Raw genomic sequence first — 23,047 nt, 5'->3', positions numbered from 1 at the left:
GGCAACTTTACAGTGGATGTAACAGTGGAAGAAGCATGGTGCTGAAATTCACTGTTGTTTTCTTACTGCTCGTTCAGAACATAATAATCCTAATAGTTCTAAGTATAGGGGTTGCCCTGCCATGAGTCTTGTTGTTTGTTTATTTATTTTCCTTCAGTGAAAATATCACGGTTGTTTGTGACTTTGTTCTGAGTGTCTAATAGATAATTTCTTCCTTATTCATTATTTGGTTTTGTATTTCTGTCCTCCTCATTCTCAGTTGAACAGTCTTTGGATTAAGAACACTATCGCAACAGCATGGCCAACTAAGGCCGTGACTTTATTTTTTCCTGTACCTCATAAATCTATTCAAACATCTTTCTCTCCCCATTTTTCCCTGCTGAATTTCCTACCTTTTGAGCCCTGTTACCCCACGTCCTGCAGCAGAGTAGTTCTGGGGTGTTCTCTGCTAGGGAGACTTCTGCCCATGCCCATCCCACAACAGTGATTTTACACCTTTGGGATTCAGGAGGAGAGAGTGTCAGGATGCGAATGCTGCTCCTCTGCAAGGAAATTCTCCTGTGGCTGGTAGAGAGCCTTTACGGTTCTTAAATGTTTCCACTTTATGCCTGTTTCCCACAAATCTCTCACGGCTGATGTTAGCACTGGTATATAACCTATGACTTGTATTGTTATTCATGATAACAAATTGATCACAGGCATTGGCAGTTTGCACAAATTAATTCATTGTGTGAAAGTATTTAGAAAATATTTGCATGACTGTGCTTCTGAGCACGAGCTGTTCACTTTCAAGGCTGTCTTTGGAGATTTACAGACCACATAATTCACTTCTATTGTCAGACTGCTTGCAGATATGAAATGCATCTGCTATAAATATTTACTCAGCATTCCTTATAAGTAGATATTCTTACTAGTAACTTTATTTGTGCGCCAATCTGCAGATGAAAATTTCACAGTGAAAATAGATTTCTTTGAAATTGCATTCATGTAATCACCATTTGAAAAAAAAGTTTTCCTGGTTTTACCTATTAACACTGCTATTTATTGCACCCATTTATCTCCTTCCCTGTCTGTTTCCTGGAACTCTTTTATTTCCATAATTTTGCAGGTCTCTTCAATAGTTCTTGACCATTTCTTTTTCCTTCCCCCTTACCTTCCACAACTGCAACTGTGGAAACTATAGGGCCTGTTCCTTCTTTCCAGCCCTACGCTACATGCCCTCACTGTGCTTCCTTACTTTAGGAGGCATTCTTTAGAAGTACAACTATTTTTGAATGCATACAGGGACATGACAGGAGACACCAGCAGCACAGAGTTTACAGTTTTGCTGAAATAAAAGCAGATTTGAGGCATTCCTCCATGCTTCCTGCCCCAAAACAAAACTCTTCAAACACATAATAGATTATATTAAAAGTTGGTGAAAAAAAAGGGCATGGTATCGACTGGACATCTCCTGCCCTCTCTCTCACATACAGATCATTCATGACTACAGTAAGAGAGTACGTAACAAAATGTCAGTGGTCATTACGCCAAGGCCCTTGGCTTCATCTCCCTTTCTCTTCCCAAAAGACACATGCAAGATGAATACGATTCATTGTTTTGTTAAATATAGATAATCCAGGTTGTTACACCTGGACTACCACCTTACCTTAGCTTTAGCCTCCACCTGAGCTCCATTTTGTACCAGGAATCGAACGACCTCTGTTTGGCCAGCTCTGGCAGCCATGTGCAGTGCCGTTTCTCCTCTCTAGCACGCAGCAGCAAAAACAAAACATCATTAAAAACACGTTGCAGGAAAAACAAACTCCAACAAAAATACTGGTGAGCCAGTGAGAAAAATCTGCACTAGAATATTTTGTAGTAGCTGTCTGTTGGCAGGACGGGAGACTAAGTCAATATTTGACCTCTTAGCTCTATGCTACAAAGCAGTTTGTTTCAGGGTCAGTTTCCCAACACAATAGTGCTTTTGTCACTAGTCTTTTGCTGAAAAGAGACAGTGCAATTTTTGTATTTACTAGCATTTACTAACAGCGTTAAAAATGACATCCATTTAAATAGAGCCTAATGTAGTTCAAACAAAAAATTTATTTCAAAGTTTGTATATTCAGATACATACATATTTGACTTTCCTCCTGCTATGCCTTATGCCCCTACTGTCATTTGTTATCTGACAAGCACTGAGGAGAGTGAACAAGGGGGGGGGGAGGAAATCATTACTGAGTACATTAATCTAAGGCTTCATGGACTTAATGAAAGACAAATCCAAGGAAACCAGAATAAACTCAGGAGGGAAACTGCTTTCTATGTTTTTGGACATCAGTACGTCTTCAGGTACAAACACCTGCTAATTTATAAATGGTGTTGCATTTTTATATAATCTAATACAATTAGCAAATGAAGATGTCACTAAAATGGTGTCTTCTAACAGCACCTGTGTATGCAAGGTGAACGGGAGATTTTGAGGCCAAGCAGTTAAAAAGAATCAACATGCTTCTACTTTCCTCCCATTTCCCAACTTTCAAATATCCATCTAACAATGACTTCAGTTTTTACACGTGCCCTGGGGACCTTGGGGCACACAGTGCACATCCAGTAGAAAAGCACACTTGTATGGCTGTATGGATACATGCAATATGTCCCGACAATCTGCTGCAATCTGTTGATAACAGCAGAACTTTCCTTAAATGGTAGGCCCCCGGGGTCCTGGGAAAACAGTGCTCAACAGCCAAGTACACATCTCCAAAATTACATACGAGAAGCTACAGTATGTTCTCACTCTTTACTTCAGAAAATAAAGAGAATAGAGTCTGCATAAAGTCAGCCTCTTCTGAGGTTTCCTCAACCTGTCAAGCATCTCCCAGGCAGGAGTCAGCAGGCTGCACTTTCCCCGAGACTCCAGCAGGAGCCACGGCTGCTGTGGAGGTGGATGGCAAACACCAGAATCAGGCGCTTCACAACAGTGCTGCTCCCAGATATTACAATGTATTCACAGCTCTGCCATGCTGAAAGGAAACCCGTTACTCACCACATTGGTAGTGTTGGGTGATGCTCCATGATGCATTAGCTGCGATACAATATTTACATGTCCCATGAAGGCAGCAACGTGGATTGGAGTTAGGCCCGACTGAAAACCAAACCAAAATCAGACTTAAACACCTGCCTCCACACTCCATTACAAGAATGTTGTGGGGGAAAAGGAGTTATTTTAAAGTAAGTAAACCCAAGTGCTTGCTCTTCTGAGAGGATCTTATCTTCTCAAAAACATCTACGCATGCTTAAACTAAAGGGCACAGAGACTTGGAAACACCTATGAGTATGATTCATGAGCAAACAAAAACATTCTAGGAATTCAGTAATTCTTCATCAACTGAAATCAACTATAGTTAAGCAAGATTTCTTAAGTTTTTTTGCTAAAAATAATTTTGGACCACGAAAAAAGAAAAAAAGGAGAAGCATTCCCCATACAAAGACAAGACTTTCTGAACATTCAGCTAATTCTAAAAAGATGCTGTGTCCATTGCCCTCACTAAATCCTGTTGCTTCTGGATGAACAAAAAGGTCTATTGAACTTAGTCGTGAGCTCCATCCTCACTGTTTCTCCAGGAGAAAAGGAAGTCAAAACTGTGGCATCCAGCCAGAGAGGCACAGCCACAAATGACATGGGCTAAAGAGAATTCCCCCTTCCCTCAGGACCCTGTGGCACTGTCACCATCACAAATCTGTACCACTGCCCTTGTACAAGATAGAAATGACCAACTGGAGAGAAAGAGAGGGAGGGAGAAGGCGAGGGAAAAAAGGGAGCAGTTATTTAGCAAGGCATGACCTCAAGGATTTTGCTTTAGAAATCCAATCAATAGTTAATATTTCTCCAAGCAGAATTACCCTAAAGCCTCTTCACAGCTGCTTCTATGCAGCTGTAGCAATGCTCAGCCAGAGGCTGCAGAAGGGAGTTTTGCTACCAGGAGAAGGAGAAAGCTCAGCAGATCTCTGGAAATCCTCTGGTTTAGGCAGCTTCCCCATACATATACCCAAGCCCCAGGAGGGTGGAGGTGAGGAAAACAAACTTTTTTTCCTTTCTCATGTGAACAGCCAACATGACCAGGAAGGCAAGTAACATACTCAACCAGTTATTCTCTTTTCCCTGTTTCACATGATTTAGTAAATGCTTTCAGAATAACAGACTGCAGGAAATACAGTGCATGTGTGTCATATTTGACCATAAACACTAACTTATACTGCAGAGATTCAAGCTTGCAGATGAAAAAAAAAAGTGCAGTATGTACAAATGGAAGTACGGAATCTTCCTGGAAATCAGAATTTACCATAGAAAAAGGTAATAAGCATTACCTTTAATAAACAACTTATATGTGACAAAGGCTATCTGTGAAATTTGGTACTGTTTCCTCTTGCTGCATTTCCATTGTTTATTCACATCTCGCAACCAACACCTGTTTGCTCTCAGATTTCTTTGGGGAGGAAGACTCTGAAGCTTTCTGCCTAATTTGTTTTGATGGCCAGATATAATCTTCCTTTCTGAGTACAGAAATAGCAACTTATGTACAGGTGCTGAGTATCAACTCCCTATTCTGCCTTGAAAGGTTGTTACCGTATAGACAGGCAATAAGGTACAGCCCTGCAGTAAACAGATGCACCCAAATGTTGTTTGAGATCACGTGAAATCACGGTGAGGCAGCAACACGAAATAAAGGAAGAGCTCTTGCTTTTGGAAAGTTTTTGCTTGAAAAGCAATTCAGAGGGTCAGTTCCAGCTGTTAACCTGGTTCACGCACACAAGACAGTGTAGTTAAGCGTTGCTGTTGCTTTCATTCTCTTTGTATTTAAAAGGGATAAAATTTAGTAGTTTTTCTATCTCCATGTTGACTGATCAGTACAGAGGACAGGCATCTTCTGTTAAGGTTCTCTTTGTGCCTCTTGCTCATTTGCTAACATGACTTCAAATTAGACTCTGAAAGCTGCATCTACAAGCTCTGTGGGTTTTAAAAACTAGTCTGGAGATCTGTGAGCTGTGCCAAGGGCAGGCTCTGCTCTCTCTCAAGAAAGCCAGGAAGGGAGCTGTGTGGTTTGCCACCGAATAATTAGAACAAAAACCCACGCATCAGATGAAACTCCATTTTGGGGAGATGAACTCCTGTTGGATCTTGCTTACTCAATGGAATTGTTTATCGTTTTCTAACCTGGCTTCTTCCACAGCATTCACACACTCATATATGTGACCTCTCCTCCTAACTCAGTAGAATATACATACAAATAGACAAACCAAATTTTCCATAGGTACTTAATCTCTAAATTGTGCAAATAACTGGGTGTAGACTGTCTCATGCTGATTAAACTAATGGCATATTGATTTCTGTCTAGCTGATTTGTGATGACCTGCGATGGTGGGGGAATATAACTTCTGTGTGGAAAGCCAAAACAAGGTCTGTGAATTAAACCACCATTCAAAATAGGACTTGAGTTAAGTACAGTCTTCACCTTGATCTCCTTAACGGGGTGAATTTCATCTTCAGTGCATTAAATTATAGGCAAAAATTGGCAGAAATTACAGATCTCTCTCAAAAATTTTGATCTGTTACGTTTCACTTGTTATCCCTAGTGTATTTCCAAAGTATATCAATTGTTTGGGTGTCATGATCCATTAAGGCAACCGACCTTATTACTCAGTTTTATTATTTGGTAATACCCGCTTGAAAATAAACATTGACTTGATTGGTACGTGCTCTTTCAAAAATATTCAAATATTAATCAATATAGTTACAATGAATTTTGTAGGAAAAACAAAGACAAATGTGAAAAGACCACTTCTTACTTCAGTCACAGCTTGAATTGATGCACCGTGCTTCAGAAGAAGTTCCATTACTTTTATTCTGTTCTTCTTGCAGGCAATGTGAAGAGGTGTGAAACCGTTCTGTAAATGAGAAAGAACATAGTTTTTGATACTGCATATATCATAAAAACATAGAATTTGGTATGGAATTCGAATAAGACATTCCTCTTAACAAAATGCCTTCCAGATTTGTTTGGTTTCACTAAATTCTTCATGTAAAAGAGGAAAAAAAACCTCTACAAAGATATATTTCATATAGCCAGTTTTAATTATGAAATATATTGCCCACTCAAATACCTTACTTTTTAAAAATTATCAGCTATCTAAAACTATCAAAAACTTCATTTTTGTTTAAGTATATTCACTGTTAACTGGGTGAGGTTTTTTGCTGGAGTTTTTTTGGGAGTTCATTTGTTTTTCTTTTGACTTTTAGGAACTGCTGGTAAAAAAAAGCACTTTACCATTACAAGCGCTGGCATTTGGATCTTCTAAACTAGACTTACTGCTATTCTTTTTTTCATTCATTACCTGCCAGTTTACTGTAATTAAAATTATTTTGCCCCTCCTTTAAAAAAAAATTCTGTGTGCAGCAGAGCGAACATTTGAAATTACTATTTTATTTGGTGTGAGAGGATACTACAGAAAACAAATAAAACAGGAAAATAAGCTGTCCGGAGCATCCACAACTGGTACAATAACATTAGTGCACTGAATGGTAATGCCACTCTGTATATTCATCAAAAAAGCCTTTGCAGAACAGTTCTGAAAGCAGCTGACAGAACTGGTCCCTCAGAGCCAATCAAAATTAGCTTTTTTACCTACTATAAAGTCAAGAACATCATATGCTTTTGTAACGTGAGGTCAGTGCGATTGTCTGTTCCAGTTAAGCGTGAGCAGCTCTCAACTCTCTCCTTAGCAGCGGACAACGTCCAGGGTAAGCTCGGATGTGTTTCAGGGAAAAGCGAGCTTGAGCTCCAGATACTGCACTCAGGCTCCTTCTACTTAATCATCCTGAGCGGGGATCGGGACAGAAATAAGAAGAAACACTAAAAGGTTTAAGGGAAAAAGAAATTTGTGGCTAGGCTACCAGACTGATGACAGGCCACTGCCAGCAACTCTGACAAGCTAAACCTGATGATGATTTGTTTATTTCAGAAGGCAAAAATAAATATTGCAGGCCTACAAGCCTCCCCACTTGCTGGTTCTAGAGAACAAACCCCACATATCACAATACCCTGACCAAAGACACCTGAAAATAGGTTGATCTGACACAAAGAACACAGGGGCTGAAAGAAGGAAATCTGTGAAGCCTGTGCTGTTTTCAAAAGAGTCAATCCCACCTGGCTTGTAGCATCATCTATGATTCTATCAGGCTGCGAAACCAACAGTCAACCCAATTAATGTCAGAATGTAAAATTGTTTAGAACAGTTATTGAAGAACAAATCAAAAAGACATTTTAAAAACAACAGATTGCAAGTATAATTTTGAACAAAATGCACTAACACATTCAATTTGTATGCAGTTAATTACACCAACAGATTTTGTTGCTGAAGTTGTTGCTAAAGTAGAAAGGCATACGACTCCACTGACATAATTATAAAATACGGCAAATATCCATTATGGAACTCATTCCTCCTTTTTACTGTTTCACATTTTTGAGAGCTAATAAAAATTCCCTCAGTTTTAGGTGTTGCTGATTATTTTCTCTTTACAAACATTTAGAAAATGAGAATTCTCCCCACACCAAAAACTACAGCAATTATGCCTGCAGCTGCTTCATCTATTCAGAATCGTAACAAGCTACCAAGAGGCAAAAGTGCTAGTTACACTAGAAATTCATAAATCGCTGTCGACCACCCGTAAGCAAAGGTCTACTCTGATCGCGTGATATATTATTAACACACTGAACATCGAGCATCCTCTCCTGGGCTGCAGCAATACAACGTAGCCTCACTGTCAACCATCAGCAGGCAGAAAACACCTCTCAAAGAAGTCTCACTGCAACTTTGGAAGGATGTTTAGCTGTGAATAGGAACCCGCTGGGTACTCACCAGTGCTTTGGCATTAGGATTAGCCTTCTTGTCCAAGAGAACCTTGGCAACTTTGTAGTGGCCACAGTGGGCGGCAACATGCAGCGCAGTCAGATAGTCATTAGTGACGTCGTCTACAGGCACGTTGTGCTGAATCAAAAGCTGAACACAGTTTAGATGATCTCCTTGTGTTGCCATGTGCAACGGAGACAAACCGTTCTGTGAACAAAAAGACCCAACGGTGATGGGTTATAGGGTGCTCAGAGAAATTAACTCCTCTGCATTTTCTGAGACCATTTGTTGTACGAAGCATTTTAGAAGACCATAAAGCACCCAAATTAAACTTAACATGTTCAGTCTAACGAGGGTTCTTACTCCAGCAAAAGCCACGTGGGATTTGGAGCTTGTTTGGCTACAGTTTGTAGGCAGCTCTACCTTAAAAAACCCCCAGTCATACCATATCAGCAATGCTCTAAAAGTAGCTTATTTCAGGCAGCGTAGCTCAGGTAAGTAGCTTGAGTTAATGAGTGATGTGAAGAACAGCACTTTGTGACTTTCAATACCCTAGCCAGGAAATGTGCTGTTTTTAAAAGCTGCATTACACTCACCACTCTAACATAGCCTGCATATACCAGGCATGAGGGAGCAGGTCAGAGCACCACCCAGTAATCACTGCAACCCCTCCACTAGTGCTTTCCTGTACCTGGGTTGTAAACACGCCTTACATCACATTACACACCTGTGTAGACCATTCTTCCCAGCCAGCGTAGGTACAACAGCAAAAGTCTCAAGTGCTTTCTTTTTTGTTCTTTTTCTTTGTGGTGTTCTTTTTTTTTTTTTCCCTGAGTCCTTCTAATGCCAAAATTAGATTCAAGTGCAGGAGCTATTCTGGTAACACATGATAGCATGCAATCTATAAATGACTGACAGTACACTGTGTTTGCCATCACAAAGAAACTGACACTCTTGCTCACAGATACAGTGCCCTCATGTGACTGCAGTTAGCAAAGGCAAAGCAGCAATGTAAAACCAGCTGAGATCTCAGGCTTCCTGAAACAGATGATTTCTTTCGTCTCCCTTCCCATGACATATCATAACAGTAATGACAAACGTTCAAAATAAAGGTGGAAGTACACAGGGAAATAATTTTTAAAAGTGACATGGAAGAAGGATGGTGAAAGTAAACAGGCTAATACTGTCAGAATTTGAAAGCAGTTTGCATTCTGTGCTGAGAAGCAGACATTCTTGGACACAATTACATCTTCCAAGCAAGATTATCTCATGGGCATCTCACTTGTGATTTATGTTGGCTTGGATAAGCCTCTCTCCCATTCCCAAAGGTGACTACAACAATTATCTGCATGGAAGCTTGATGCTAGCAATGCATTTTAAATGTTTTCACTGTCTTCCAGGGTAGTTAAACAGTAGAATAAAAAAGAAAAAGATTAATTTCCCTCAGTCACCAAGCCTTCCTGATAACAGTTTATAACCAATGATGCTTTTTAGGTGATAGTGAAAAATCATGAAACTTCACACACTGTTCTGTTCCATATTTATTAGAAAGGTCCTTCAGGTGAAAAAGTGTTGTTCTTAGCCGTAACAGCCAAAAAACCACACTTACTTATGGAGTAAGAAATTGAGAAGGTGACATGGGACTCCCTCATAGGAGAGACTTGTACAAAGGCTGACATTGATGGAAAAGAAGGGAAGGATCAGAGCAGCCACACATCAATTTGGGGAAAATCAGCAAGATGCTTGACAAAAATCTGTCATGGGTGAGAAAAGTGCACCAACTAGCCAGACTTTACACAAAAGCACAAGAGAGAAGGCTGGATGCTAAAGAACTTGGTGAAGACAAAACATCACTGGAGTACTGTCTTTTGTTGTAACCTAAACCAGAGTTGCTCTTAATTCTGTTGCAGTAGAAGATACTCTGCAATCTTATGCAAGTCACTTAATATTTCAATGCCTTTGTCTTCCCACTTTTAATACAAAAATATTACATATAACAGCGTTCTCCTGTCCCATATCCATGTTGTGAGAGACAATCCACCAATGACTGTAAGAAAGGACTTGGTACTTCAAGTTGGAGCCACTATATAAGCACGGCTAGATTGCTGGTTTTATGAGGATTGCCAAGAAAACATTAAAAGGTCAAGTTGTTCAAGATTAATCAAAGATGTTGACAGTCACATGATACCATAAGAAAAAAAGAAAAATCAGAAAAGGATCACAGAAATGGAGTATCAAATGCCTGACTGCGCAAACATAAAATTGCCAGTGATCCATAGCTTATTCTGTAGCTGTGTCAAAGGACTTTAATCAGGGGAAGTGGCATTAACTCGGGGAGGGCAGGGTGGAGGGGGAAGAGAAGAATAAAAAGGAAGAGTCAAACAAGCCTAGAAAAACAGTAATTAAAAGAGATGGAAATTGATACACAGAGGCATCACTTCGCACACAGAACATCATTGACATACTCAGGACTAGAATTTGCGTTTCCTGTTGCTTTTAGAAAACCCCAGATAATCCACTAGATCATTGCCTCCCCTGAAAAGAAATGTAAGGTTTTTCCAGTGCAAAAAAGGGCCAGCACAACACTAAACAATCTTTAGCAGGAAATAGCTATCAAACTGCAGTTTGGTTATTCTTCTGGAAGAGTTTTATATAACCTGAGAAAGCTTTGTGAAGTTCAAATTCTTTCAAAGATGTGCCCTATTTCCAATAATATATGACTTAATTTGAAGGGAATGGAGCCACTTAAGTTTGCAGAGGACAGTACTATGTAGTTTAGTGCCAAATGAATGGATTCATTAATGTCATTCAGAGGCACCTGTACTTCTTAGCTTACCTTCTGAAAACAGCAGAATTAACACATCAGAGGGAAACTCATGAAGCTCTGCACTTTCTTCTGTTCACTTTTTAACACGTAACATAGGTTTTTTGCTTCCAGAGAGGAGATCCATTTTGCTGGAGGTGTTTACATAAGCCTCTGCAGGTCAATGTCCAAAGTGTGTCTTTCAGCCTTGGTCTGTTTCAAACCCACTATCCCATGTTCCCATCTGCCTGATGTCAGATAGTGAACTCTGGGCCAGGCTGTGTGAATCTCCTCAGGATGAGGAACAAATTCAAAACCCACAGGTCTTGAACAGCAGGTTAAGCTCAGGGATAACACCTGACAATTCAAAATCCATGCAGCAAAGAAATGTAGTTCTTTAGGAGGGGTTCTCGTTTATGATGGTGGAAATCAAAGCAGTGGGATTTGCATTTTTTAAAGTAATTAACTGAGCTACCACCAGAGAGAGTGGAAGAGCCTTTCTCCCTGGAGTATGAGCTCTAGCCTCTGGAGTGGCAGCAGCGTGGAGATCTATCTGCAGGGGGGTTGGACAAGATAATCTCTAGAGGTGCCTTCCAACCCCTACCATTCTGTGAGTCTGTGATCTGTCCCAGTGGCTCCTGGACAGCCCCTTGCCATCTCCCCCTGCTCATGGAGTTTGCAAGTCAGGGCTGTGGGAGTCCATGGAAACTCCACATGCAAAGGATGGGTGGATCCTGTCTGTCAGATTACCCGCGATAGCACTTGCCAGTGACTCACTGAGCAGAGGAAAGCTGGTGCCAACCTCCCCAAACAAATGCTAAATATATTCCAGTAAGGGGAAAAAAAAGAAAGGAAGAAGAGGGAGGAGAAAAGCAGAATATAGAAGGGCGCTGAGACAGAATAGGACAGGACGACAGAAGAGAGAAAAGAAATAACAGAAGGAAACAAGAAATGTTGTTGGAAATACATTGCTTACAGACTGAGAGAAAAAATGCAGTGGAAGGTTATCTTGGGAAAGAGCCTCAACAAACTGCTCAACCCAAATGTCAACCCTGAATGGGAAAGCCATGGATTGTAGTGGTGCTACAAAGCAGAGACCACCACCAGAAGAGTTCTGCAAAGTGTGCGCTTTAATGCCAGCCCTTGGGTCTAAAGCAATTTGCACACCCTGGCGCAGATGATTTGAAATTCCCATGAGTAATTTTGAATGATAAACTGTAGAGAGGTAGAAAGTGGAGAAACTGGCAATCAGGCTAAATCCTAAGGAAATATGAGCTGTCTCTACAAAGAGACATTGCTCTATTTTTATCTCTTATCTCTACTCTAGCCTTAGGGTAATTTGGTGCAAGCTGAAAATATATTGTAATCACCATGTATTTATTCCAGGAGAGACACAGAGATTTTCAACTACTGAAGTTCTGAGGGATAAGGTTACCATACATGCCTTTTTCATTGGCACAGAAACCTTTTCTTGTGAATCTTGGTTTAACACATTTTACACATGCAGACACACGCTACATACGGCGTTCACTTTGGAGATCTCCCACACAGTTACTTTAAATAGCTATGATATAGGAAAGTTATTGTCAAACCCTTAAATATATGAGACATGCAGAATTACATTAAAAAAAAAAAACGCAAGGATTATCCCAGCAGAAAACAGTGCCAGTTACCTTGGTTTTGGAAAGAATAGGGGCACCACGATCCAGCAGCATTTCTACAACTTGTTCATGGCCACTTCTTGCTCCACAGTGGAGGGGGGTCAACCCGTCCTGTGGGACACAAGCATTGTAATCAATTAGTTTCAGATGCAACAGAACCTTGTGCACTTTTGTAAAGACCTACCAAGTCCTAAGAAACTAATTCCCGCAGGACGCTGTTCTTCTGCAACTGAACAGCCGAACCTGTTTATTCAGATGGACAGAGTACATTTTGGCTCTGGTTTTATAAACATGTAGTCATATGAAATTGGTGCTCATGCAGTGGGCTACTTTGAGGGCCTCACTGTAGAGGCTGTAAAGTGGTAAATGCACATAAAAGATGAGATTACACATCAGGTACTTTTTGCCTCCACGTCTTTGAGAAAACTGGGTCTTTCATTTGTCAGTATCCATCAAAGTCCTTTTGTCTGAGAGAAAAAAATAATCTTTCCTACTTAGTTTGACTTTTTTATTACACTGACTATAGGTGTACAGCAGATGAGAAAACCATCTTAATCCCAGGTGATAAAACTATGTTGGATTAATTCTCTTGTCATGTAGACCATACTTGTGTGGCTTCCAGCTGGTCTAGAGTCAAGGCATACTGTCAATACCTCTTTCAGAATAGTTGGCTTAGTAATAGTTATCATCATATTAAAAATACGTTCCTGAAATAAGAGGCTCTTTTTAACATTAACAGAGTTATTCCAAACCAATTTGATTATTCTGTGACCTGTACCCTGTTTACAATACTCAAGTAACCTGCTGTACCTGAGTGCTATGATGAAAGATAGCACATATGCTTTCAATAACTGTGAGTAAAGTCACAGGGAACTTTTCAGTGCTGTATGACAGTCCTTGCTACAGTTAGTAACGTCACAGTTTCAAGGAAAATAAGGAAGAAAGATTAATGTTTTCAGAATTAGTAAGAGCATACATTTGATTTGTTACAAGCAAAACAGATATGCAGGAGATACTGTCACACAGAAACAATATTGTATTTTCACTAAATATGTCAGAAGAGGAGCCTTTATAGGAAAGGTTGAAACTAATAAAGAAGAAATATAAATATTCATTAATTTTCCAAATACAAGGTATATAGGAAGCAGCCTTTTCCAGTGTCTTCCGGCACTCTTAAAAATATATATGCTGCATCGTCTAAAATCACATGATGCATGTCACATAATTTTTATAAAAAGGATTATCTAAAATTCCATCTCACACATCCTGTGCTTGCTACTTCATGTACATGCACTCCCTCTCTGTCTGTCTCTGTATGGTAGCAAGTACTATTAAGATACCTCCCTAGACATATTTTCCGTGCATAATTACAATATTCTTTCCTGATTATTCCTAAACCATTACACACTATGAGAACATCAACTGAAGGCTTGCAAAGCGTAGAGGGCAGCCAGGGAGAGGGAGGCTGTGATTCAGAGCCTTACCCTCTCCTGCTTCTACTTCCTTGCCCTCTCCTAATAGGCTTGTGAAAGATAGCAGACAGAAATTGTTGTGATTAACTTTTCCTGCTAGTCTCATTTAAAACTGGTCTGGTTCTCACTGTGCATGTTCTTCCACTGGAACTAAGGCATATGTTTTTGACGTAAATGAAAAATTTTCATTCAGACTTAACTTGATCAGGACTCTGGGAGCCATTATTTCATGCAAGATGAACACAGTTTGGCCCACTGTGTTCTTACTGGCATCGCTGATGCTATTGTAATTTCTGCTTCTTTCCATTATTTCAGCCCATGCAATACAGCATCTTGTTAAAAAATGATACTACACAAAATAAAGATGCATTGCTCAAAATATGTAAGTAAAGACAAAGAGAAAAGATATCAAAAGCCATGAGGTGCCTTTATCAGCTGAGTTGCACATGTTTCGCTGGACCTTCACAACAAGTGTTTAAAAACGATAATGCATATTTCCCATATGAGTAGTTTCCACTGGCAAGGGCATACTAAGTACTGAGCAGAATGCAAACAACAAACATAAAAATATCCACCACACACACACAAAAACCCATGTACAGGAGAGAAAATAAAAACCAGCAAGGCTAGGTAACTAAAGACCTGCAGGCAGGAGCTGAAGATCATGTACAGTAGATTGTTAATTCTTTTTACTTTCCTACAATGATCATGTTCTCCAGGCACATCAAAGAAAGGTACTCTAGGAGATCAGGCAGAAAACTGTAAGTTAGGGAGCATTTTTCAGATTTTATGTCCCCCCAACTCATTTCACAATGTGCATACAAAGCTCACAGAGAAGGAGACAAATTTGGTCAACTTTGTGTGCTAGACTAAATCCTTAAGAACTACTTCAGTGCTCCCCAGAGCACAGTGCCCCAGCCGTTGCCCCAGTCTGCCCAGCTTGTGCCTACAGCTGACAAGGCTCCTGTGGCACAGGAGGCAGCAGGCAGTCATGCTTGGCCAGCTGGAGCTCGTTCTAGTCCGTACAGCAGTCACCACCACCAGATGCATCACACAACATGACACAACATTACAACATAATGTAGGTGCTTGTTGGGACAGCTGATCTGTAGTTATTGTTAAGATGATGTCAGGACTCCTACTGTAAAGAGCAAATACACTTGAAGACAGCTCATTTAGCTGCAGAGATCTTTTTTGTATTCTGAAAAGACACTGTCTATTCACCTGGCTTGGTTAATTGCGATACAGCACTAAAGAAATGTGCAGAGGCAATCTGAAACACAGATCACAAAAACTTTCTTTTAAAAAAGAGAATCTGAAATTAAAAGAGACTGCTCTGAACTCAGCAAAACTTCACTGATTTTGTCAGGAGATTTTCTAGTTGCTTGTTTTCTGTTCATATAGACTATACTATGTGAAGCGTAAAATATACTACTTGTATTAGGAAGCAAACTTGCCTTAATATGATAGTCTGCAGTGGCTCAGAAAAACCATTACAAACCATTATGACAATAATCTGCAGATTAAGGACTCTCTAAGTATGTGCTGACACGATAAATCATATCATCTCTATTATCTATCCCTCCAGAGGGCCTGAGAGCAGCTCCAGCAAAGCCAGGAGGACAACAGGAGGAGTTCTGCTTAGGCGCAAGCTTCCCATAAACATTGCACACCCATCTCTGGGGCTGCTGCTCTTTCTTTAGCTTTTATTTCACACTCCCCAAATAAATGAGATCTAAGTGCTGTTTCTGGTCGCTGTTGAGACTCAGATACCTGTGTAGTTCCCTGATCTTACTACATTGGGGTCACAACTGGCTCGAGGTTAGCAGACGAAGGCAGTTGAGCCTCCCTGCTGCAGTGTGTTTCCCTGCCACCACATGTGGCTCTAAGAGACCTCTGAGCAGCACGGGTAAGCATGAACCAGCCTCCCTGTGCTCCCCAGCTACCCCTTCCCTGTCAACACCCACCCAGGATTTTCCCCACAGGATTTCCTCTGGGCTGTACCCCAAATCCATGGCAGCCTCAGTACCACAGCTCTCACATTGGTGAGCATCAGCTTCTAACCCGGTCTATGAGCGGTGAAATTAAGCACAACAGCCAGTTAAAACTTTACTGTGATGCAAATACTCAGCAAGAGCTTGTCAGACTTTGAGCCAAACTCCAGAGCCTGTCCATGGCCTCGGCAGGAGTGTGCCAGGCACTCCGCTCCCCTGAGCCGGAGGTAGAAGGCATGCTTCCCCCAGGGGAGCAATTACTGCTGCCTCTACCCACTGCTGCTTACTGAGTCTCCATGCATGTGGTTCAGCCTAGCAGGACTCTCCATCTCATGGCCCCTCCATGCTCTAAGTCTCCTGAATTCTTCACTTTGTTGGCACTATTGCAAACTGTCCCTTCTGTACAATAAGGCAACAGATGAGGCTTGCTCTTCCTACACATGCAAAATCCACTTATAGTGCCACGTCAGTGTTATCCCTGCAGTTATTTTGTATCTTACTACATGTGGCTTTTCTGGAGCAGCTTATGTATGATCTGATGCATCTTAAAAGAGCATATCCCATATGTTTTCATGCAGATAAGAGTGCTGGCCTGTTATTTTCCTGCAAAATCAGTAGAATGAAGATTACAAACACTTATTGTTAATCCAGGCTAAAACATGCTTTCTCCCTGCTTCAGACACAAATTCACTTTGGCATATACAGTGTTAGACAGCCAAAGCAAATCAAGCTAATTTAATCAACCGCTCTAATTAAACTTTATTTTTTTAAAGTCTTTTCTGGAAGACAGAGGAAAAGTAATTAGAGCAACATTCCGTAAACATGTTACATGAGGCATTAATCGGCCTTTGCTTAGAATGCTAGTTAAAAACCCGAATGATAAAAGTTGCCCAGGATGGACAAAAGCAGCACATAGTTCTTGAGGAGCACCCTTAAGAATTCAGTACAAAGCTCCGCATACCAGCTGCTAGACATCTCACACAGAAGAAGGACAGAGAAAAGATAAACAGCTGGTTAAAATAAACAATGCAACATAAACATGAATTAAAAGGAAAAAAGAAAAGATTGCTGAGCCTTAAAATAGTTGTAAGATCATTTTTGGAAATAACCTCGTATGCTCACACATTATCTGAACTCCTAACTACAGTTTGCAGGTGTGCAACAATATTTATGCTGCTCAACAAACCCTAGTCTAATAAATATAGAGCAACTGGGAGCCCATGGATGACTTTTACAATAATTTAAACAGGATAAGGATTTGGCCCTTCATGTTAACCTTTTGTGCAGTACTTCAGCGCTGCAGTTTCCAGGACCATCTGCCAGCAGCAAACACAAATGGCTCATGGAAATGACTAAGGAAAAGAAATCATTACCCCAACTTATTTAATGCTCAGGAAAGGCTTTATGTGAATTTATCTATAAAATGAGTAGGTTTGTGAAAAATAAAAATAGACATTACGAGGAGCATCTTTCCAGTACCCCATACAGAAAATGGATTGCAGGAACAGATCACAAAACCACAGCTGAATAGCTAAATCTGTCCCATCTAAGAGTCAGAGTAGGGAATCCTGGCCCAGTTAGTATTTGGTAACAACACAAAACAGTATCTTCTGCATATTCATTTAAAGGTTAATTACAGACCTGATAAAGGAGAAACAGGCCTAGGAATTTCTGCCTCTGAGCAAAAGAAACAAGCAATTTTCAAGAAATTTTGTCCTTTCACATGTGTACAGAACCTTTGCCATTCACCTTTGGGGAGGTATTTTGTGTTCCATAAGCAACATTTGCATTAAATAGTATCATGGTGTCCAAGACAAAAAACTATTTTAATCAAACACAAAAAAATCTGTTCACCTCTTTAAAACCTCTTAAAAAAAAAAAAAGAACTCTCACATTTATAACTCTTATAATAGGCACTTCGCTTATTTTCATGTGCAAATCCCATCTGTTTAAGTTGTGTGTGCACCCAGCACCCACGCCTGCCCCTCGCAGAGCACCGCAAGGCTGGGCTCTGACTGGACACCCAGCTGATAGGCATGACTTGGCACATGTATCAGAAAGGAGAGCCTTGGCTGCTCTTTGCATTTCAATACATTCAGTAGTAGTGATGCTGTTGCAAAAGGATATGACGGAAGCTTTTGTCATCCTGTGTTTTCGTAAGGCCGTTCTGTGTCTGGGACATCAAAAAAGGAATGGTGCTTAAAAAAAATGAAATGACTACAAAGTTGACATACCTCAGTTGTTCTGCCTTGGAAAACAACATTGGGTCAGGTAGGAATAACAGAGATTTAGCAGGAACGCCTGTTATAACAGCTCACAGCAATTAATATTTGCTATTGAATATTAGAACTAGGTAGATGCTCTTGAAGCAATGTCCTTTTTTCATCTAGTACTACATTACTCTCAGCCCTCTGTGGCTTCTATTGATTTGTAAACCCGTCCTGATCTACTCCAGCCATGCTCTTCCCTTTTCTCGATCACGCAGCTGTCTACTCAGCTCAAGAAGTCTCAGCAGAGGCACATGCCGCCCAGACCACAGGCTGGTAAACCCTTGCCAGGATGAGTCAGTGCTGCCGGGAGCAAAACTTCCACTTAGTCACTAACTGCCAGAAAATGATGCCTCTGGTAATGCCAGAGAAGTGCAACGATGAGTGACACTTGTGGAGCACAAGCAGGAGAAGTTATGCCAATCCCTTCTGATTTATGGAGAGGATGGGTGTTTGGGGAAACAGGCAGTCTCTGGGGGAAGCCAGAAAAAACAAACCACGACGTTGTGAACTGCATTTATCCACTGACTTTTGCCTCACTGGGAAGATCTGCCAGACTCAGGAGCTGTTTCTGCCCTCTTCCTGGATCCTGCTTCCGTCCCAGCCTGTATTTTTAGTTACATAAATCATCCTAATGTCTGACCCTGGAGCCTGTGATACAGAAAATGAAGCAGATCATGAATTTTCATAATTAAAAGAAAAGACCAAGCTGGACTCCAACTACTTAAAGTAGTGCTCCCCAACATTTTGGCTGCAGTGGGACATATAAATGCTTGCGATGAGGAAGCAGATAGTCCCTTGCCACATCCCTTTCTCCCTGCTCTGACCAAATGCACATCTGTCACGTCGCCAAAATGTGGCCCTCCCCACACCACATGGTCGGCCCACGGCCCTCAGCCTGGCAGCCCCCACATAGCACGTAGGAGGCTGGTTTTTTAGTCCAGAAATTATACCCACTGCTCACATTATCCATGAAAAGTTGTCTCTTCCCTAGTCCCCGATTAGAAAAACCAGAAATATTTTACAAGGAAATAGAGTAACTTCTAAAGATAAAATGGAAGAACTACTAAAGAAAAATGTGGAGAAAGTGAAGAGAAAATAAATTGACCCAGTTCCTGAATTTGCTACGGAAATAAAAAATACAAATGTGCCTCAAGAAGCACTGCAGAAAATCTCAGAGGCTGCTGAAACACTGGAAAACCAATCAGAAAGCTGCGGATACAGTAATAACTACAGAAAAAAAGATTCTTAGGTTATACCTTTGGTTTTTTTAGAATGATTCTGGTGGAAATTATACAGAATAATTAAAAATGGAAGGTGGATAGGTAAAATAAGCTAATATTTCAGGAAAATTACAATTGTCAAAAAGTTACAGGCACCACCCCTGAAGGTTGCCTCACGTGCACAGGAGCGTGTTGCAGAGGCTGCCACGACAGCCCACAGCAGCACTAGTTCTAGGTTTACTTCCAAACGCTTGAATTTTCTTCCTTTTTGCCACTCTGTACATAAATAAAATATCCCTAAACTGATTTGACCGGGTTTTAACTACGGCTCTTAGATATAACCATATGCATTGAGCTTTTAAGTCACTCAGCAGCTCGAGTCAGGTGTCGACCTGATGGAAGCCGCCACTACGCCCAGCACATTTGCCGGCAAATCCAAGGCAGCAGCTAAGCTCCCAGTCAGACAGAGGCATAGCTGCACGAGAGTCAGCAGCAGCATCATGCTCTGTGCCACTGCCCTGTGGATAACGAAAGGCAAACACACACGGCAGTTCAAAGTTACTTTTTTAGCATTCAAAATGTGAAACATTTGAATTGAATTCTTGTCTTTTAATATTTGTCTGTACAGTCACTTCTACCCCCAAGTAGCTAGAAGCAGCTCCTAATTAAATGCTCTACAGAGAACAAGGAAAATTGTTGGTTCTGAGCTTTGCCATACCTGGTGTTTCACACATTGCTTTAAGAGATGTAAATTGTTAGCATCCTACTGCAACCATTTTATAAAAAAAGAAATGCAGTGCAGCTATGGTAGCCTACCAGGAAGATGAACGATTTAAGCTGTACAGCAGCTAACAGGTTAGAGGCAAGAATTCCCGTCACTCACAGCATTCACACTTAAGCTTACCCTTGTTTTGGCATCAATTTTCGCTCCTCGATCAAGCAGGAGTTTGACCATATTTGCATTTCCCCTCTTCGATGCAACATGTAATGGCGTGATATCATTCTGTGGAAGGAAAAAGCCATGAAAGTAAATATCCATATATCTTTCTTTCATGAACTCTGTGATCAGTTTGCTCACAGAATGAATTATGCCCAATTTGCTAAAGCGTAACAGCTTTGTTTCCCTGGGAGCATGAAAGCAAAGGGAAGCTGTGTTTATCCACATATGTGAATTACTGGCCTTATACCTCAATGTATATATTATGAAGACAAACATTTGAGTTGTGGTTGAAGTCATAAGATGATAGGATTGTGACTCAGTTCTCAGCTTTTGTATAAGACTCAAATTTATGCAATTTTACTGACTAAACCCTAGCAATTTCATGCAGCTATGGTTCTTTCTGAGCATGTAACGATAAGGATTCACACCTCACAACTACAGTGGCCATGTAGGAGCCATAGAAAAATAAATAAAACCATTACATCTGTAGGTCTAATTCAAATGCAACAAGATGCCGATGCTCTTTATTTCTGAACATTATCAGCAAACCCTGAAAGCCTCATAAGCACCTTCGTTTCAATTACATCGCTAACTTAATCTACAGAATTTGTTCCTCGCACCGATGTAATGCTGCACGGCAAGCGAGACCGCGAATGCGCCCATACGCCTCCCGGAGCTGCGCATCGGCGCCGCGCATCCAGGGCGGTTACACAACCACTGCCTGCGCACACAAACACGCTGCTTTAACAGGAGGTAGCTAGGACGATTCTTCATGCTCTGCCGAATCTTTTATCCTGTGGTGTGCGAAGGCCACATCCTGCATGTATTTGATCATATGGAGCCAAGCAAAAATAAAAGGATTTAAATAGAGCGTGCAGCTACAGTATGAAGACGAATAGAATTTTAAAGAACATGTTTCTGCCCGTTCAGGGGCAGCACAAACAGCTGGCTGCGTAAAACCAGCTTCCCCGTGACTGAGCAGAAAGCAGCGAATTTGAGCGAGCATGTGTCCGATGGCTGACTGAGTCAGAAAGGCAGCCGTCGCCTGGAATAGCTGGGGAGCGGTACGAGTGGCTTGCCTGGCCAACAGACCGTTCAAGAGTGCTTCCTCAAAACTGCAGGTGAGCAGAGCGATAGAAACCCAGCACTGAAAAAAGATCCCCTCTCAGATGTGACAAGCTGACTCACAGCTTAATAATAATGCTGAGTACCTAATGCAGTATGCTATATTTTAATTTACACACAATTTCACTATGAAGCTAATGCACAGCTACTAAAAAGTACTAATTAATATTATCACAGAGGTAAAATATATTTTAGCAAGATGACAGAGCTTCTTTCTCCAATATTAATGATCATTAGAGCATCTAAGTGACTACTATTCCAGGGAGGCTTCTCATTTCTTTAAAAAACCAAGTAAAACAAAAATGATACATATCACATTTAACAAATAGTGTGCTATACCTGGTCTTCCCAGGCATGTAAAGCTGTGGGATTGCTTAACTTGCAATATGTGAATTGGTTTTGAAAAAAATAATTCATTCTATTTGACTGGGAATTGACCTTGGCTATAATATGGAGTCAGCATATTACTGCATCAGCCACAAAGAGGACAGAGAAAAAGAGGGAAGACAACTATGAGGAGATACTTTCTGCTTTTCCTCTCTTCCAAGGAAGAAAGATGTTACCGAGGTCAGAGGGGAAAGAGAGATGAATTCTACTCTCCTGAGAAAAAAACAGTGAAGGAAATAACTTCCATCCCTTCAGGTAAAGGGTACTGCAGGTAATTTAGACTGAAGTGTCTCCATTTTCTACTTGCAGGGGTTGATGGGCAAAGAGGTTAACTCAGTCTAATAGACCTTAGTGCCCTGTTAATACATTACTACTAATAATTTACTATATCATACAGAGAGTAGAAGAAATGCCTTTTCTAAGCATCAACGAAGCAATGGAGGAGGAAGGGACAGCATTACAAAAGGTAGGACAAATACCTCTCAAAAGTCTGGTTCTCATTCGTCTTGACACCGGGCTAAATCAGTCTAGTGCAGCACAAGGGAGGGTATAATCGCATAAGAACATGCACTTTGTATCTAATTCTTTACCAGTCCAATCATTCAAAAGCTCCTGTTGCCTTAACCTGAAGAAGAGTTGATTCTAGAGTGGATGAACAAGCTCTGGCAGATGCACACCTCAACTCCAAAAGTTATGACTTCCACTTAGTAATCAAGGTTTAGGTCACACTGCTTGCTTGCAACAGGTGTGTGTGTGGGGGGGGGAATCCACTTTCATGGCAAAAAAGGAGTCCTGTTCAAATGATCTTCGAATTTCTGGTTAGTACTGAAACTTATCAGGACCTGGTCCCTGTGCAGTTCTCTCCCAGCTTCAGACAGGGTGCAACCACACTGGCTGGGAACGTGGGCAAATTCTCCAGCACCTAATAAGGACTGAGCTCACTTCTGCAAGCTGGAGAGCTAGCAGACCATCTTTCCTCCATTTGATCCCCTGTCTTTATGAAAAACATATACATTTCATGTCTCTAGAATCTTGAAACCAACCAATCTTTGTTGAAAATAGGCAGCAAGTTCACATTAGGAAGAGGTGGATGGATAAAGAATGCCATCACCTCAGACAGTTTGTTAGGAAAATGAACTACACACAGCTACCCTGAAATAAAAAATTGAGCAGGAAGAATCAAGCAAATGAAACCCTAACATGCCCAGTGAAATATCTGTCCTTACGGATGATCAAACTCAGCTCCTCCTTCCTGGGAAAAGAGCACTGCAGCACTCACTCTCTGGGA

At 40.9% G+C, this 23,047-nt stretch overlaps 1 protein-coding gene across 3 annotated transcripts in view; it reads right to left on the bottom strand.

Moving 5' to 3' along the window:
* ANK3 (ankyrin 3) overlaps positions 1-23,047 on the bottom strand; it is a 375,046-nt gene that overhangs the window by 104,587 nt on the left and 247,412 nt on the right. For 2 of the 3 annotated variants that reach the window (XM_064464766.1, XM_064464771.1), the window contains 6 exons: positions 20,212-20,310; positions 12,364-12,462; positions 7,897-8,094; positions 5,827-5,925; positions 3,026-3,124; positions 1,649-1,747 (listed from right to left, as the gene is read on the bottom strand). In XM_064464766.1, coding sequence (XP_064320836.1) covers positions 1,649-1,747; positions 3,026-3,124; positions 5,827-5,925; positions 7,897-8,094; positions 12,364-12,462; positions 20,212-20,310 — 693 coding nt within the window. Of the gene's footprint in view, positions 1-1,648; positions 1,748-3,025; positions 3,125-5,826; positions 5,926-7,896; positions 8,095-10,723; positions 10,873-12,363; positions 12,463-20,211; positions 20,311-23,047 lie in introns of those variants that run through there. The other variant, XM_064464768.1, reaches the window with a different exon arrangement.

Source organism: Phalacrocorax carbo, chromosome 13 (assembly GCF_963921805.1).
Source record: "Phalacrocorax carbo chromosome 13, bPhaCar2.1, whole genome shotgun sequence".
NCBI classification, from domain to species: Eukaryota; Metazoa; Chordata; class Aves; order Suliformes; family Phalacrocoracidae; genus Phalacrocorax; species Phalacrocorax carbo.
Note: the sequence above shows the minus strand (reverse complement) of the source record. Positions and strands in the feature narration are given on the sequence as shown.